Here is a 16,417-nt window from a genome sequence, read left to right on the forward strand (position 1 = left end):
TGATCTTCTCCCTTCAGCGGCGCGGGAACATCAGCTGACAGGGTGAGTGGGCGGGTCACATGATCACAGCTGCGATCGCATGTGAAAGGTGAAAGCGGCGGGGACGGAGAGGAATGCGAGCACCCTGGTGTGAACAACGGGCCTCCAGGTAAGCTCCGCCCACATCTAAAAGGGGGTGTGGCCGTAAGGTAGCCGGGCCGGTAGTCCTGTGGGCCAGTCCGACGCTGCGAGTCCAGCTTCACCCCTTCCAAAATGCTCTGAACCCTAATTTCCCACTTCATGTACTATTGCAGTTACCTGTGCTAAATAAACTGATGAGAAGGGAGTTTTATTTAAAATAAATTAACCAATCAGCAAAGCAGGTAACTAATGACAAGTGAAGGGTGAGGTCTGCACCACGTGTAAGGGGTCTTTTTGGAGGGAGAGCTACATCACGTGACAGACGGTGCCCATCACGTGATCACCAGCCTATTCTAGGCTATGCGGCCAGGACGTCACCTGCTTAACAAGCCGGTTCACGGTTACCATGGGAACCAAAGCAGCGCTCTGGAAGCGACACGTCACCTGTCTGACATCTGTCCAATCGGGAGCCGCTCAGCCCCGGAACTACAATTCCCGGCATCCTCCAGGTGGTTGACGTGAAGCTCAGCCACTGACACGGAAGTGGAGAGGGAGAAGAAGGTAAATGGTCCAACTGACTGTATTATTGTTATTATATGTGGGGGTGTCTCTGTCAGGCCACAGTAACAATGTAACCAGTTCTGTCTGTATATGTCACTTATTATACTGGCTGCACTAAGCCTAGGCACTCTGTGGCTGGTCAGCAGGGGTGGAACTAGAAGTCCCAGCAGTGACAAGACATGCATGGGAACTGTCTGTGTGACTTGTATTCGATGCTTTATGCATGTGATTGTAGAATGAACACAATATCACTGTATGTGCAGAGAGACAGGATTAGGGATCCCTGTGTGTGTGTGTGTGTGTGTGTGTATGTATGTATGTATGTATGTATGAGTATGTGTGTGTATATATATATATATATATATATATATATATATATATATATATATATATATATATATATTTATTTATTGTTCTCATACATAGGGAATCCTCTGCTTCCACTCAGATATTTGTCCTGTTATACTAATTTCATACATGACATTCTGGAACTCATTTAGAGTTTTCATCAAATCCATCTGATGGGGGCACATTTCTGCCTGCACCCCTTGCAATCCAAGGGCTGCAAAATGCTATTTTTTTTTTTGTGGAATGCTCTTCTACTCCTCCCTTGATGACCTCAACTGCTCCTTTGACCTCCAGTACCATCCTTATGCTGATGGTACCCAAATCTGTCTTTTATCTCCTGACCTCTCCCTTCCCTTATGTCTTGTGTCTACTGCTGTGTATCAGCCATCATCATCACCATTTATTTATATAGTGCCATTGATTACACAGCGCTGTACAGAGAACTCATTCACATCAGTTCCTGCCCCATTGGAGCTTACAGTCTAAATTCTCTAACATACACACACAGACAGAGAGAGACAACGGTCAATTTTGATAGCAGCCAATTAACCTACTAATATATTTTTGGTGTGTGGGAGGAAACCGGAGCACCCGGAGGAAACCCACGCAAACACGGGGAGAACATACAAACTCTACACAGATAAGGTCATGGTCAGGAATTGAACTCATGAACCCCAGTGCTGTGAGGCAGAAGTGCTAACCACTTAGCCACCGTGCTGCCCAACATCTGGGATATCTTGGATGTCCCAGCGCTTTCTTAAACTCTTGATATCTCCCATTGCTAGTGGAATAAAGAAGTGTAGACATTTGAGTCTTAGAAGAGGTTTTCAGGAGCATGTGACCCCTCTCTATACCCAAAATATTGATGAGCTGTTATGTATTTTAAAAGCAATTATACTATAGTATTAGGAGCGGAGATGTACTTGCACTGGCTCCTCTTTGCAAACATTGGGATATGTCCAATGGACGTTTTCCAAGTTAATTTGTATATCTCATCTCTGAAATGTCAGGTGTTTGTGAGTCCTAGTCCCTAATGCCACGTTTTGTATGTTTTACGTCTGTTTTAGACTCTGTGAAAATGTTGAAAGCAGTCATCTTAATTGGGGGTCTCCAAAAGGGTGAGTATTTCACAGATTAATTGTAAAAAGCTCTTTACTTTTCAGCTTGTTGACACATTTGGCTACAGGTATTTATTCAGACCTGAAATGATACTGTTCCTTAAATTCAGTGCGGAGGCATTACTGAAAATGCAGGGGAGAGTACTATAAAAACATCAAGAGCCACAACCTGCTGCTGGGGCCACAACAGTTGAAGAATGGCCCGTATAATTTATTTCCGCCTGTTCAGAGTTTATCAAGTATATTTCACACTATCTGTATGGGACAGGGGACCTAGTCCAGCTTATCGGCACATCTGCTCATGTTACTTGTCCAATTGTGAGACCGCTTTCACTCCCTATTACAAGCTAAAGACATTTTGGTAATTAGCCGCCAGGTTACGTGTGAGCAGTCAAAGTATTATTGGATGTGGACTGAGTTTAGTGTTCATACTTTGGTTAGTCCTCTGTGTCTTGGTGCTGAACTTCCGACCCCCAACAGCCAGCTGTTGCTAGTGGTTGACCTCCTGAGTTTGATTGACACTTGGCAGAATGGTCAATGTGAATAACACAAGGCACTTAGCCCTGAAATGTGGGGGACTAGGAATAGATTACTGAATGCACCATGTTCAATGCACGATGCTCTTTTATTTAAAAAAAAAAAAAAAAGAAAGACACTTTTTTAGGATGGAGAAAACCGTTAATAAACAATATTAACAAAAAAACCTTTAAAACAAGAATGTGGCACTTCCGACCTAACATTATTTTCGAAAGATTCCGGTCATCTGAATCTTGGTCCAACTATTTGCGTATTGCAGTCTGAAATCGTATAAATCCCTGAAGGACGAAATCTCCTTCCCCCTTCTACCTTCAGCAGCGAAATGCACTAAAAGCTCATTTTCAGAGTAGTCCCCTCCCATTATCTAGCTTATATTATTATACATTATATTAGAGACTTTCCCGTCATTTATGTAATACACAAAAGGAGATGAGAAAAAGTCTTGTGTCTGATCTATACTATACCGTTATGAAAAGTTAATGGCTGAATCTTCTATAGTTCAGAGGGCATAGATGTGACACCTTAGTCTTCCCAAGTTTGCAAGATTGTTTAACCCAGCCTTACGTTGCTCCAGTTTAACCCCTGCCTTCCTATCACATTTTAGATTAGACGTATCCCCCTGGCTGTCATTAGTGCCTCTGTGTGCAAAGAACCTTTCTGCACAGTTATATCCCCATGTGGAAGACTCCAGGATCCAAATGTTTTGGTTCCTACATTATTAATAATAATATAATAATAGTACATGACCTGATGGAAGTTCTTAACGTTTTTCCACCCATAATTTTGTTTCTCTGTCTCCCTGATGACTTGGACGTTGCTTATACGTGAGTTATTCGTGGCTCGTCCACCTGTGACAGTCTCCTGGCTCTCTAATAAATCACTTACCGTAGCTCGCTAAAAATAAAATAAACCATACTCTTAATAAGAAACAGTCCTGAAAAACAAGTGCCTGTTTAACAACATGTGGTTCCAGGGATTACACCGCTTCTTACTTCCCATAGGCACCAGGTTTCGCCCTTTATCGTTTGAGGTTCCCAAGCCCCTGTTTCCTGTGGCCGGAGTCCCCATGTTACAGCATCATATTGAAGCTTGCAGCAAGGTAAATATTCTGCCGGTAATAAGTCATTAAAGTCCTATGTACGGTACTAATGATCCCTCTGCCCCATAGCTGCCCAACCTGAAGGAGATCCTAGTGATCGGTTTTTATCAGCCAAACGAAGCTCTGAGTCGATTCCTCGTCACGGCTCAGCAGGAGTTCAAGGTGGCGATCAGGTACGAGCTCTTCACGTCGTCTTGTTGATTTATAATAATGTTTACAGTCTAAACAAGCAAATTGGAATACGGAGCTTTAAGATGCCTGATCACAGAGGTAACTCGCTCACCAGATACACACCACACACACTCCCTATTAGAGGTGTGATTGTATTAGACTGTGTATCTGTTGAGTTAATAGTTTGTGCCTGTATCTTCCTTTACAAAGTTTCTGGGTGCTGTTCCATTTGTATCCCCTTAATGACACAGCAGAACACTAGAGGCTCTTGTGGAAGTGTCCTTGTTGCGCGAAACGCGTCAGGTATAAGTACGAGAATGGCGCTGGTTCAACTTTGGAAGTTGCCATGGTCTGAACAAAGTGAGGGGAGTTCACCAGAAATAGTGGCTTGTTCCGCCTGCCATAAATAGGAAGAAAGGGTTTCCACGTAACAAAGGTTATACAATTTTGAAATGTCGAGGTACCGTTTGTTATGGGCACCCTAAAAATCCCTCCGTACTTGTTTATTCTCTACCTGAGCTTGTTAATTTGTGAGTATGTTTTAACGCAGTGATTTTTTTTCTAATATCGTTATATGTTCTTATTGATATTTATTTTTTTACATTTTCTTTATCATGTAACGTTTCTACAAGATCTACATTGTGGATTTTCGATATTCCATTGGAAGATGTGCTGCTCTTCCAAGTTCCCTTGGTAGCAATTATACCGCTCCTATCTGACAAATGCCGGCATTCGATCTTATTCTCTATAGTTCCATTACTCTAAGTGCAGGATTCCACATTGTAGGACAATAACCGTAGGTTAAAGTTTTGTAGCGGTTGGCGTTGGGTCTGCCCAGGGAAATCTGAGCTACGCGGAAGCTGTACACAAGCTAATGATATTTGGATTATGCCTTGTTACATTTGTAATACCATACCCACAATCTGTCTCTTCAATGACTCGGTGCGGTGACTGCTTTTTCCCGGAAGGTACCTGCAGGAATATTCGGCTCTGGGCACCGGAGGAGGCATTTACCACTTCCGCGACCAGATTCTCTCCGGGGGGCCGCAGGCTTTCTTTGTGATGAATGCAGATGTGTGCTGTGAGTTCCCCCTTCCACAGATGTTGGATTTTCAGAAACAACATGAAGCGACGCACAGTTATATCATGCTGGGGACCACGGTAAGGAGAAGTGACTGACAGATGATCGTTCAGACCAATAGATCGTTCAGATGTTGGTGTTACTGTGCATGCAGAATATTTACTGTACAAGGCAGATGTACCTCCCAGATCAGGGGTAGGGAACCTGTGGCTCTCCAGGTGTTGTGAAACTACAAATCCCAGCATGCCTTGCCACCTCTCTGCTGGTTATCTACTGGCAAAGCATGCTGGGACTTGTAGTTTCACAACACCTGGAGAGCCACAGGTTCCCTACCCCTGCCCCAGATAGTTCTATCAATGTTCAGTATTAGGTTTCCCTGTATGTAACCAAATATTCCTAATTGTAGGGAACAGTTTGCTTTAATCATCAGTTATAAGATTAGCGACAGGATAACTTTTCTGTGGTATGTCAAGTTCAGCCGGCGCATGAAGCCATTTTTGCAGCGCCATCTATAGGCCGTTAGTGGTACTAAGCCCCAGTGAATCCCCAGCCAAACGTCTGCTCTTCTTACAATAACATAGGACGATGCATTGCCTAGTAGTGGTAGATTGCTGGTTTTAAATGGAAAACATTCCATGTGTTCAAATCAGAATAATTGTAAAACTCAGAGCAAGTTTTCAGAAACTCTTATTTAATTGTAGACATAATAAAGTGGGAGCTGCAACATTCTGCAAAGTAAAATTCAAACAATCCATCAACAAAAGAAGAAGTATCACCCTATGGCCAGAATGTCATAAAAATGGAAATAATGTTTGTTTGGCAATAACTCATTATTCATTGTGTAACAAAACATCTTTGAGGTATGTGTGTGCCTGGTTCTACTTTACAGAAAGAGCCATGGAGACGTTTGTTAGTGTAATATTTGCATTATGCTAGGCGGAGGGAACGGTCGCCCAGGAGCCTCTCGCTGAGACATCTTCTCTTCTTGCAGGCCAATCGGACGCAGTCTCTGAATTACGGCTGTATCGTGGCAAAGGCTGAGACGCAGGAGGTAAAGTGGGTTTGGTCTGGGGTGGGATAACGCTAAGACTGCATTGAAAACTTTTAAAATAAGTTTGTGACCAGAGATGTGGTAAAATGTGTTGGGGGCAGTTACCAATCACTTTCCTGGGACAAATCTTTTGCTAGGATTTAAGTATGCTTTGCTAAAGGCAAGAATCACCTATTGAGTGATCGGTCTGTGTTACGGATGTATCTACTGAACAGGCTGCACATGTTTGTGTTACATAACTGATTTTATCCCAGGGCCCTAACTGTGGCTGTAATAGAGGCAGCAGCCCAGGGCGTGAATATGAAGGGGCGCAGGAAATTAATATTTTCCGTTCATTTGGTTACAGTTAAGGGTTTGGGGGGGGGGCGGCCGCATTTCCTTCCTGTCCCAGGCACTGACATATCTAGAGACAGCTCTTTTAGGTCCGATGTTACAGTTAGATCCAGTGTCGGCCTCTATCGCTTATGTCCGGCAGCCGGTTTCACTGTCACAGCTTTGTATTCTTCCGCCGTAGGTTCTGCATTACGTGGAGAAGCCCGGGACATTCGTCAGCGACATCATCAACTGCGGGATCTACCTCTTCTCACCATCAATATTCCAGCACATCGCCAATGTTTTCCAACGCAATCAGCAGGATGTGCAGCTGTGAGTCCTCCGCTCCCGTCATAGACCCCCCCCCCCCCTAGTAGCTCCTCCGCATCTATTCTACCCCGCCGCCCCATTCCATTCATCACATCCTTTGTACTCATTCATTTCTCTCTTCCTTCTCCGCCTCTATGTCCTCTGTGCTTCCTGCATGCTGGGCCAGGTGTTCCTGCATCAGGTGAGTGCTGTATGTGGCACAGACACATGGCATGGGCACCGGTGTGACTGTTGTGATGGCAATGTGGCCTATCCGATGTCTGGCATCTGATCTTTTCACCATTCACAACCATCTCATTCTAGAGCTTACCTACTATTCTCTGTTCCTTTATGGTATCTCCTTCATACTAGGAAGGGTGTGTCCGAAGGGCACTTTTCCAGCTAATAACTAGTGCTCATAGCGCTCATTAGCCCTGTGCTGACACATTGAAGTGATTGCGGAACACTCATCCCCGTCACAGGGGGACATTACACTCAGAAAATGCTACATGCTGCGTCTGCAGTGTGACTCAGAAAATGCTGCGTCTGCAGTCTGACTCAGAAAATGCTGCGTCTGCAGTGTGACTCAGAAAATGCTGCGTCTGCAGTGTGACTCAGAAAATGCTGCGTCTGCAGTGTGACTCAGAAAATGCTGCGTCTGCAGTCTGACTCAGAAAATGCTGCATGCAGTGTGACAGGAGAACCATTCCCTATTCAGTGTATCGGCACAGGAGCAATTTAGCTCTATCGGCACTATGAATTTTCTAGTTGCAAAAGTGCCATAATTCTGAGAGCATTTAATAAAAGTAATTCCAGAGTGGTGCTTCTTGCATTGTGGGGGGAAGTCATTTTTGTGCGCACCACTTTGAGGCAGCCGTTCTGTAAGGTATATAAAGCTGGGTAGACACTACAGATTTGTCATCCAAGTATTGTGCAGATCACACAATAAACAACAGTTTTATAAAATCACATTAGTGTGATCATATTTTATCATACCAAAGCACATCGTATCGTTTGATTAGATTTTATAACTTTTCTAAAAATCGCGATCAACGATGGAACGATGTTGTGCAAATGTGGCAGTGTGTACGGACTCACAACCAGCAGTGTAGGCAGATCTCTGTAGAGTGTACAGAGTCACCATCTTTTCAGCAGATGGTTATGACAGATGAAGATCACAGATCTGAAGGTATAATGTGTACACATGAATCAGCTGCTCATCGGGACTTTCGGTCGTTGGTGAAATTGCATCTGAAGTCATTTTCTGTAGTGTGTACCCAGCTTTACACTGATATTTGTGCTGTAGAATAATACTTTGTATATGGCAAGCAGGGGTGTATCTACCATCTTGCTGCCTGAGATCCCTGTAAACATTTATTTTAATGCACTGTCACCTTTTATAATACAAACATTTCAGTTTAATCTCTATTACATTTAAAACCACAGATTTAGCGCATAGCAGCAAAAATCTGTCCTTTTATAAACGTATTTCCAAATCCCGCTGACTCCCTCTCTATCATTACGGTAAGACCTACGCAGCGTGGTCAGCCGTTTAGAACATATGAAATCCACATACAGTTACATCTAAGCTAATTACAGTGCACTAAGGACATTTCTAACACCATCCATTGCTTATATGATTTTGCTGAATACAAGAAAGGTCTCCTGTGTCTGAGAGATGCTTTACCTGCTTAATCCAAGGCCGTTTCTTTAGAATCATTGGCTAATAATTTTACATCAGCAGAACAACCGACAGGGCAGGTTCCATTCATAATAATTTGAAGATAAACAACATGCTCAATGCAGTATAACCATATGCATGTAATTTACAGATCATTTGTAGACTAATAATGTAAAATTAATAGTGTGTTGTGGACTTAAGCTGGAGAGTTCTCTTTATCATGATCTAACATCGTCCAATTAAACAAGGGTTACAATGGGTAGACATGATATGGGGGAGCATGGTGTGGTTCCCCATTTCTGATGCTGCCTAGTTTTCTGTTCCTTGTGATAAATGTTAATGATCACGTCCGAGCTGCTTAGATCACCTCCGGTGTAGATTGTTTGTGTTGGGTGCAGGACGTTCTCTTGTTACACTGAGTGATGGCTTCTTGCTCTTCCCTGTCGTAGCGAGGAGAACTCCAACTGGCAAAGGGCCGAGGTTATTCGCCTGGAGCAGGATGTGTTCACGGCCCTGGCTGGGCAAGGCCAGCTGTACGTCTATAAGATGGATGGGTTTTGGAGCCAGATTAAGTCGGCAGGGTGAGTAGGTGAATGGGAATTGTGTTCTGGAACTTATAACGGATATAAAGCTATAGAACCTGTGTAGACCTGATGCAGAACCTCTAATTCCACGTCAACGATCTCCTCTTTCTTGTTTCAGCTCGGCCATTTACGCCAGCCGCCTGTACCTGAACCAGTATCATACAACGCATCCCGAACGTCTCGCCCTCAAAAAGGAAGGTGGCCCGACTATCTTGGGTGAGCAATTTCATGTTATTAGTACTGGCTCCTAGCAACACTGAAGAAATGCCGGTCGTGTAGCTCTGTCCATGGTTCTGATAGTTCAAGGGGAATTATTTTCATAGGCTGTTGGCCAGCGATCAAATCTTCATAGACGGTAGCGCAGTACAGACTGCAAGACATGCCCCGATGGGCAGAAATTCAGTACAAATTTTTATATGTGTTATTATATAGAACAAGCAGGACACTTATTCCGTAACACAGGCATATACAAGAGCGGCTCTCCGGCTTTTGTTGAACTACAAGTTACAGCATGTCTTGCCTAAAGGTTTCCTGTCTGTCCTGTAATTCCTATCGGTCAGTCAGATATTTGCTTGTATTAGTCTGACTTCCAGGTGACTGATGACAGCTGCAATCTGATTGGTTGATGTGTGTTCCATCGTTATCACAGTGTGTTCCTCGATCTGTGCACAAACCAGACTATATGAGAGTTATACTGAAATCTAGGTAATAATATTCAATCAATATAGACATAAATATTTAAATAATAAGAACATAAAATTGCAATAAAACAAGGCGAAGTTCCATTGACTTTATTTCCTCCCACTAAAACACATAAAAGATTGAAAGATATTTGAAAGTTATAGCATCGGCGATAAATGGGCAATTTATGTCCCAATTTTTTGTGTGGTGCGTTATTAAAAATAAAATAAGGTTAAATAGAAGTGGATGTAGCAACGATAGCGGATGGATTGTATCTAAATCAAAACAAATTGGCAAATGACAATGTTTATTTGTAATTTTGTTCTCAGTTGAGTTTATTCATCACATTTGTTACTTCTGCCTCTATTTAAGTGTATTTATGTTGGTGGGAAGGCGCCTTCTACTGTCTTAGAGGCAGATTCAATTGGCTGCACTTTATTACCATTACTATGGTAAAGATTTTTGCTGGCACCTCTCTGTCAGAAAATATCCACTCGAACGGTCTCGTGGCCGTTCCGGAGGCACCCCACGCGGATATTTTATATTTTCTGAATTGAATCTGCACCTTATAGTGTAACGATCATACAGAAGATTTAGGACACTACGAATTTTCTGACCAGGAAACGGCAGCGCTCTAAAGCAATGATTGTCCACCGTCCAAGCATCTCTGCATGCAGCATTTTCACAGCGGATCAGTGCTCCCCACATTACTGACTGAGGGTCTCGCTGCCTCAGAACGCTGCAGTTTCCTGATCAGAAAATGACAGCGTTCTAGAACACCCATCCGACATTGCTCTTAGGGGCATATTCAATTGTTGGAGGTTTCCGCCGCAGAAAAACTATTACCGTTATTACGGTAATACTTTCTCCCTGAGCCGCGAGCTGAAATCCAGCGTGAAAAGTGCCGTAATAACGGTATTTACGCGCACTATTACCGCAATGACGGTAATAGTGTGCGGGGCATTACTTTTGGCTGTAATGCCAACAATTGAATATGCCCCTTAATCTTTAGTATGCATCCTAGTTCGGCTTTCCATAAATATAAAGGTAAGTGGATCTGGCCTTTTTAGATGACACATAATCCATATAACATGTTTGAAATTATAATATTACGCAGTACAAACCTCTGAGCCCCAAGAGTGTGCTTCCATTCCCTCCCTATATCCACCTTTACCCTCTTCTTTCCTTCCTCCCTCCTTCCCTCACTTTAATGTATGTGTTTTTTATTTTTTGTATACCTTGTACACTGTAAACTCTAATAAAAATTATTATTGGAAAGATGACACATTTTGTTTTTAATCGTAAATTTATGTTGATACTAATGTGATAATATTACATAGATTTTACAATTCCCAGATGAGATGCAATCTTTCATCTTTCCGTTTTTAATCTTTAGGGATTTCGGGGAGTTTTATAAATTGCCTTATTTCTTTTAATGTCAAGACTTTTTTTAAAATATTTTAGTGAATGTTGCTAGATTTTTATTTTGTTTTTCCCAATTTTAGTCCAACTTATATTTTGTTTAACATCATTGAATTACATGTAGCCAAAGCCGGGCCTATCAATGCTGTTATCTTAGGCAGCGGCCTCGTCCCTTGTACAAACTAACAAATAATTACATTTTAATACACAAATATTGTTATCATGGACTTAGAGCCAGGCTCATCATTATCCTAGTTACTCCAACCTCCCACTCTCAGTATAACAGAGGAAACTGTCTGCTTGTTTCATTAAACTAGTGTTCGGTTTTGTATATCAAAAAAGTGGCTTTAAATAATTTAAAAATAATAATTGTAATTTAAAAAAAATAAATAAAAAAAAAATGGAGGCTTTGGGCATAAACCCCGGGAAACGGGTCATAGCAAAGACGCTTGGGGGGTAAATGTATCAAGCTGAGAGTTTTCCGGCGGGTTTGAAAAACCAATCAGATTCTAGCTATCATTTATTTAGTACATTCTACAAAATGACAGCTAGAATCTGGTTGCTACAGGCAACATCTCCACTTTTCAAACCCATCGGAAAACTCTCAGCTTGATACATTTACCCCTTAGTGTCACTTTATAATAATTATTATATCTTCCTATTTGGTGGCATTGTCCCTTCTGAAGGGACATACACTGCTTGATCGCTTCCATTTCCATCTCGCTATCCTAACTTAGATGGTCTTCGCCTTTTATTGCCTACCCCCAGAGATACATGATGCATCTGCCTTAGATTGCCTCCTTATAAGGACACCCTTAAGTATCTGCACTAGGAGGACCTTCGTCTGTATCTGAAGGTAGAGAAATTTTCTTACCCATATATTATATTTTTGTATTGTTTCCCTCCGCAGGCGACGTGTACATTCATCCAACAGCCAAGGTGGATTCATCTGCTGTGGTGAGTCTATATTACTGTACTGATGATAATAACATTATAAAGCACCAGCAGCAATATTTACTGCCCTGGCACTGCCAGCGTGTATGTCGGTGGGCCCATTATCAGTCTGCACTGAACATGGGAACGTTTCTTTTAATCAAGTATATTTAAGGAAAGTTTTTGTAGGACAAGTACAGCAAACAAAAATAAAAAAATCCCATAAATAACCCCAATTTAAATAAACATCCCGCAAATATGAAGAATAATGTTGTGAATACATAAAGTTGTCTGTCTGCTTAAATAAACAATTTATTGCTTGCTGACAGATGATTTGTACTATCCAAAAGAAAGCAATTTATTTCTATATTCCAACATGAACCATTTGGAATATAGGATTATCCAAACTTCATCTCACAATACAATAATCCTGTGATCTGCATTGTTTCCTGCAGCTATATAAACCTGTGCACAGAACCTGTATTACGCTATGTGCCGGCTGTATAAACCCTTCGTTTCTATCGCTTTCCCTTCTGCGCACAGAACCTGTATTACGCTATGTGCCGGCTGTATAAATCCTGCGTTTCTATCGCTTTTCCTTCTGTGCACAGAACCTGTATTACGCTATGTGCCGGCTGTATAAACGCTGCGTTTCTATTGCTTTTCCTTCTGCGCACAGAACCTGTATTACGCTATGTGCCGGCTGTATAAACCCTGCGTTTCTGTCACTTGTTTCCAGTTAGGTCCTAATGTCTCTATCGGAATGGGGGTGACAATTGGAGCCGGTGTCCGCGTGCGGGAGTCTATTATTCTACACGGTGCGACGCTACAGGTGAGATGGCGACCTGCCTGAAAGTGTGATCATAATGCAAAAGTAACATGAATTTATGTATAAATACTTGTAATACTAACTATACAATATACAAGTGATGCTAATATGCGGAGAAACTCCTTTAAAATAGAATCTGTATAAACTGATGGATGTTAGACGTCCTCATTATATGGTTATGAAACTCCTTTGTGACTTCTAATATCCACCATCATCATCATCAACTTTTATTTATGTAGCGCCAGCAAATTCTGTAGCACTTTACAATTGGAAACAAACATTAATAAGACAATACTGGGTAATACATACAGACAGAGAGGTAAGAGAACCCTGCTCGCAAGCTTACAATCTATGGGACAATGGGAGTTTGAAACCCAAGGGCATGTGCTACATCATATTGCACAATGGTCCAGCTAGAACGCTAAGGTAAAAGTACTGAGTGGGTTGTGTGTTGCAATGTTGGTCAGAGGGTTGTTGTCTTATGTTAGCTGTGTAGAGGGTGGTAATAGGGTAACCTAGGGAGATTAAGATGGTGGTTGAGGAATATTATAAGCTTGTCTGAAGAGCTAGGTTTTCAGAGAACGCCTGAAGGTTTGAAGACTAGAGGAAAGTCTTACTGTGCGAGGGAGGGAATTCCACAAAGTGGGTGCAGCCCGAAAAAAGTCCTGTAACCGGGAAACGGGAGGATGTGATGAGAGTGGAAGAGACGCAGATCTTGTGAACGGAGGTGTCGAGTTGGGAGATATTTTGAGACAAGTGAGGAAATGTATGTTGGTGCAATGTTGTTGACGGCCTGTGTTCCATATATCATCTCCATTTCTGCTTGTTCTCCAGGATCACAGCTGTGTCCTGAACACCATTGTTGGCTGGGACAGCAGCATTGGACGGTGGGCTCGAGTGGAAGGGACACCCAGCGACCCCAATCCTAATGACCCGTATGCCAAAATGGACAGCGAGACCCTGTTCCGTGAAGGGAAACTTACTCCGTCCATTACGATTCTGGGTAAGTGACTCCAACGTTGTGTATGAAGACGGAGCCGCCTTATGTGTCCAGGACAATCGTACATCGCTGCTGAGCATTTACATTACGATGAGGCTCATGTGCCTGCAGAGGCTGTGATGGAAACAGGGCATAAGTGGTTTGTTTTTAATTCACTTTATTTATTATAGCCGGTTACAAACAAAGATTTTGTCCATTGACCATGCAGTTAGAACATAATAAGACAAACAACAGATCTCCGCATGTGGTTCCGAACCATTATTGGGAAACCGCTAGGGGGGGACCCAGTTAAAGCATCCCCCAGGTTGTTCATACCCATAATTCTGCTATGGTTTGTAGCATAATAAGGGTAAAGAGGAGGGGAAGTACCACAATGTACATGGATATCCTGCCTTTGGACCTACTTTGGTAAGTTTTGGAAGTAGAGTTATGGTATTGGAACCAGGGTTCCCAATCTTATGGTAAGCTGGGGTAGTATTGTCCAACAGACCTGGTATGTACTACAGCAGTGAAATGTAGATTTGGCTTAATATTGGAGTCCCGGAGGACACGGACATCTGTCATTTGTTCAATCAGATCTTCTGTTCCGTTCCAAAATTGAGATGTAGGAAACCCCTGCATATATGAATAGATGTGCCTGCACTGACCACGTTCTCTCCAGCAAAGGTTTGAAGACTGAGACTGGAATATATTGTGTATTTTAGTCTGAACTTAGTACTATACCTTGAATGTGTTTTCCTGGATGGCTAAGGATGATTTCTTATTGTTCAGTGATACCCTAGTCCCTCTCCTCTGCTTCCTCATCTGGGGCTAGCACCAAGTGATAAACAGCAAAACTTGCTCCCACTCCTGCCCATTGATAAGTACATGAGTACTAGTAGATTATATGTGAGGGCATTATGGGATCTAAAACTTTTCCGGCAACTCTGTGAAGGAGGTCAGAGAAAAAAATATGCAAAAAAATGGTTGATTCTCTTGTAGGACCATTTCTTTGCACATATACTGACATGGGAATGGTGGGTTCCTCAATATCGGGGTGAGGGGGATATTCCCAGAGATGCTTACTAATTTTGTACCAAAAAGAAAAAGTCAACTGCACGGCAGGCGCCATGTACGCCGCGGCTGAGATCTCAACAACCATTGGAGGTAGATTACGCTATGTTCCTGCATATAAATACATCCTTAGTGTCAGCCCATTTATTTAAGTACTGGTCAGAAGGCCAAGAAATGATATGAATACACTGTACAGGCTAAAATTACTTCTGGAATGATGAGGATGAGTATTGTGTTTTTTGTTTTTTTCCTAAACTTGTTCTTCTGATGCTGGGTTTCTCCTGCACCATATAAAGGTATTGTATTGTGTTTGCAAAAATTGTAAAACTTGATTAGAGAAGTGTGCTGGGAACGTTTACAACAAATATTGAACAGTCTGTTTAGAATATTTATTTTAATTGCATTAGCTCTCCTCTCCCAGGCAGTCAGATCATGTTTCTCAATATCGGCATCATCAGCTATTTATATAGCGCCATTAATTCCGCAGCGCTGGACAGAGAACTCTCAGATCAGTGCCATTGGAGCTTACAGTCCATATACACACACAAGTAACCTATTAGTATTTGGCAGGAAACTGGAGCACCTGGAGGAAACCCATGCAAACACGGGGAGAACATACAAACTCCACACAGATCAGGCCATGGGACTCATGACCCCAGTGCTGTGAGACAGAAGTATTAACCACTAAACCACTGTGCTGCCCAATATGTATATTAATGTAACATGACTGTGGAAACATGTCTGTTACATGTATGTCCTACTTATTAAGCTTAGTGTAATAGGTTCTACATACATACTTATCTAATGTTATTACGTTCTTGTTGATACTAGTTATAATAAATGTCTTCCCTTCATTTTGCATCAATTTATAGATGGTTTTGATTCTTGCAGTGGACCTTTCAGTTTCCAAATTGGTAGTTAAAAATTGAGCCGTCTTTGTGGGGTAGAGAAGTTAAGGTCATTGCAGAAAATAATGTGGACTGTGAAATGTAAGAAAAATGAAAAGTCCTATGTTTCTCTTTTCCAGGATGTAACGTCTCAATCCCAGCAGAGGTCGTGATATTAAACTCCATCGTCCTCCCACACAAAGAGCTGAGTCGTAGCTTCAAGAATCAGATTATCTTGTAGTTTGGGGGGATTCAGAAGCGTTGTGCTCCAGGCGGGGTCTCAAAACTAAATGCGACCTCTGAAGCGAACGGGATTTGAGCTGCATGATGTGGAACAGTCGGAGATCGGAGATGTTTCTCCGCTTCCAGGCCTGGGGTCCCGGGAATCCGGCACAATCATGACTGCAGCCGAAAGACATTACAGATCACTAGGAAACATTCTCTGTATACATATTAACCCTAGGGTGTTACTTCCACTGTAATTAAATCACAAATACAGGATATTGTTAAAGCTGCAAGACAGGTCATCTAGTTTATGTTTAAGAGTTTATTAAAAAATTAAGTTTGGAGAAGTCTCATACTCTTTGCTGACCTCTTCCTCTTTAGCGATAACACTTTTCCACCAAGCTTTACTCAGTAG

General features: G+C 42.2%; 1 protein-coding gene across 1 annotated transcript; it reads left to right on the top strand.

The window, feature by feature from the left end:
- Nucleotides 1-240: 240 nt before the first annotated feature.
- Nucleotides 241-16,349, top strand: GMPPA (GDP-mannose pyrophosphorylase A). The gene is made up of 13 exons (XM_075181016.1): nucleotides 241-681; nucleotides 2,097-2,147; nucleotides 3,686-3,783; nucleotides 3,853-3,956; nucleotides 4,923-5,115; nucleotides 6,027-6,086; nucleotides 6,601-6,731; nucleotides 8,838-8,969; nucleotides 9,091-9,188; nucleotides 11,986-12,032; nucleotides 12,748-12,840; nucleotides 13,672-13,840; nucleotides 15,918-16,349. Exons 2-13 carry the CDS (start codon nucleotides 2,108-2,110, stop codon nucleotides 16,016-16,018), a joined length of 1,266 nt encoding a protein of 421 aa, XP_075037117.1. The 5' UTR covers nucleotides 241-681; nucleotides 2,097-2,107; the 3' UTR covers nucleotides 16,019-16,349.
- Nucleotides 16,350-16,417: the final 68 nt, after the last annotated feature.

This window comes from Mixophyes fleayi, chromosome 7 (genome assembly GCF_038048845.1).
Source record: "Mixophyes fleayi isolate aMixFle1 chromosome 7, aMixFle1.hap1, whole genome shotgun sequence".
Lineage (NCBI taxonomy): Eukaryota > Metazoa > Chordata > Amphibia > Anura > Limnodynastidae > Mixophyes > Mixophyes fleayi.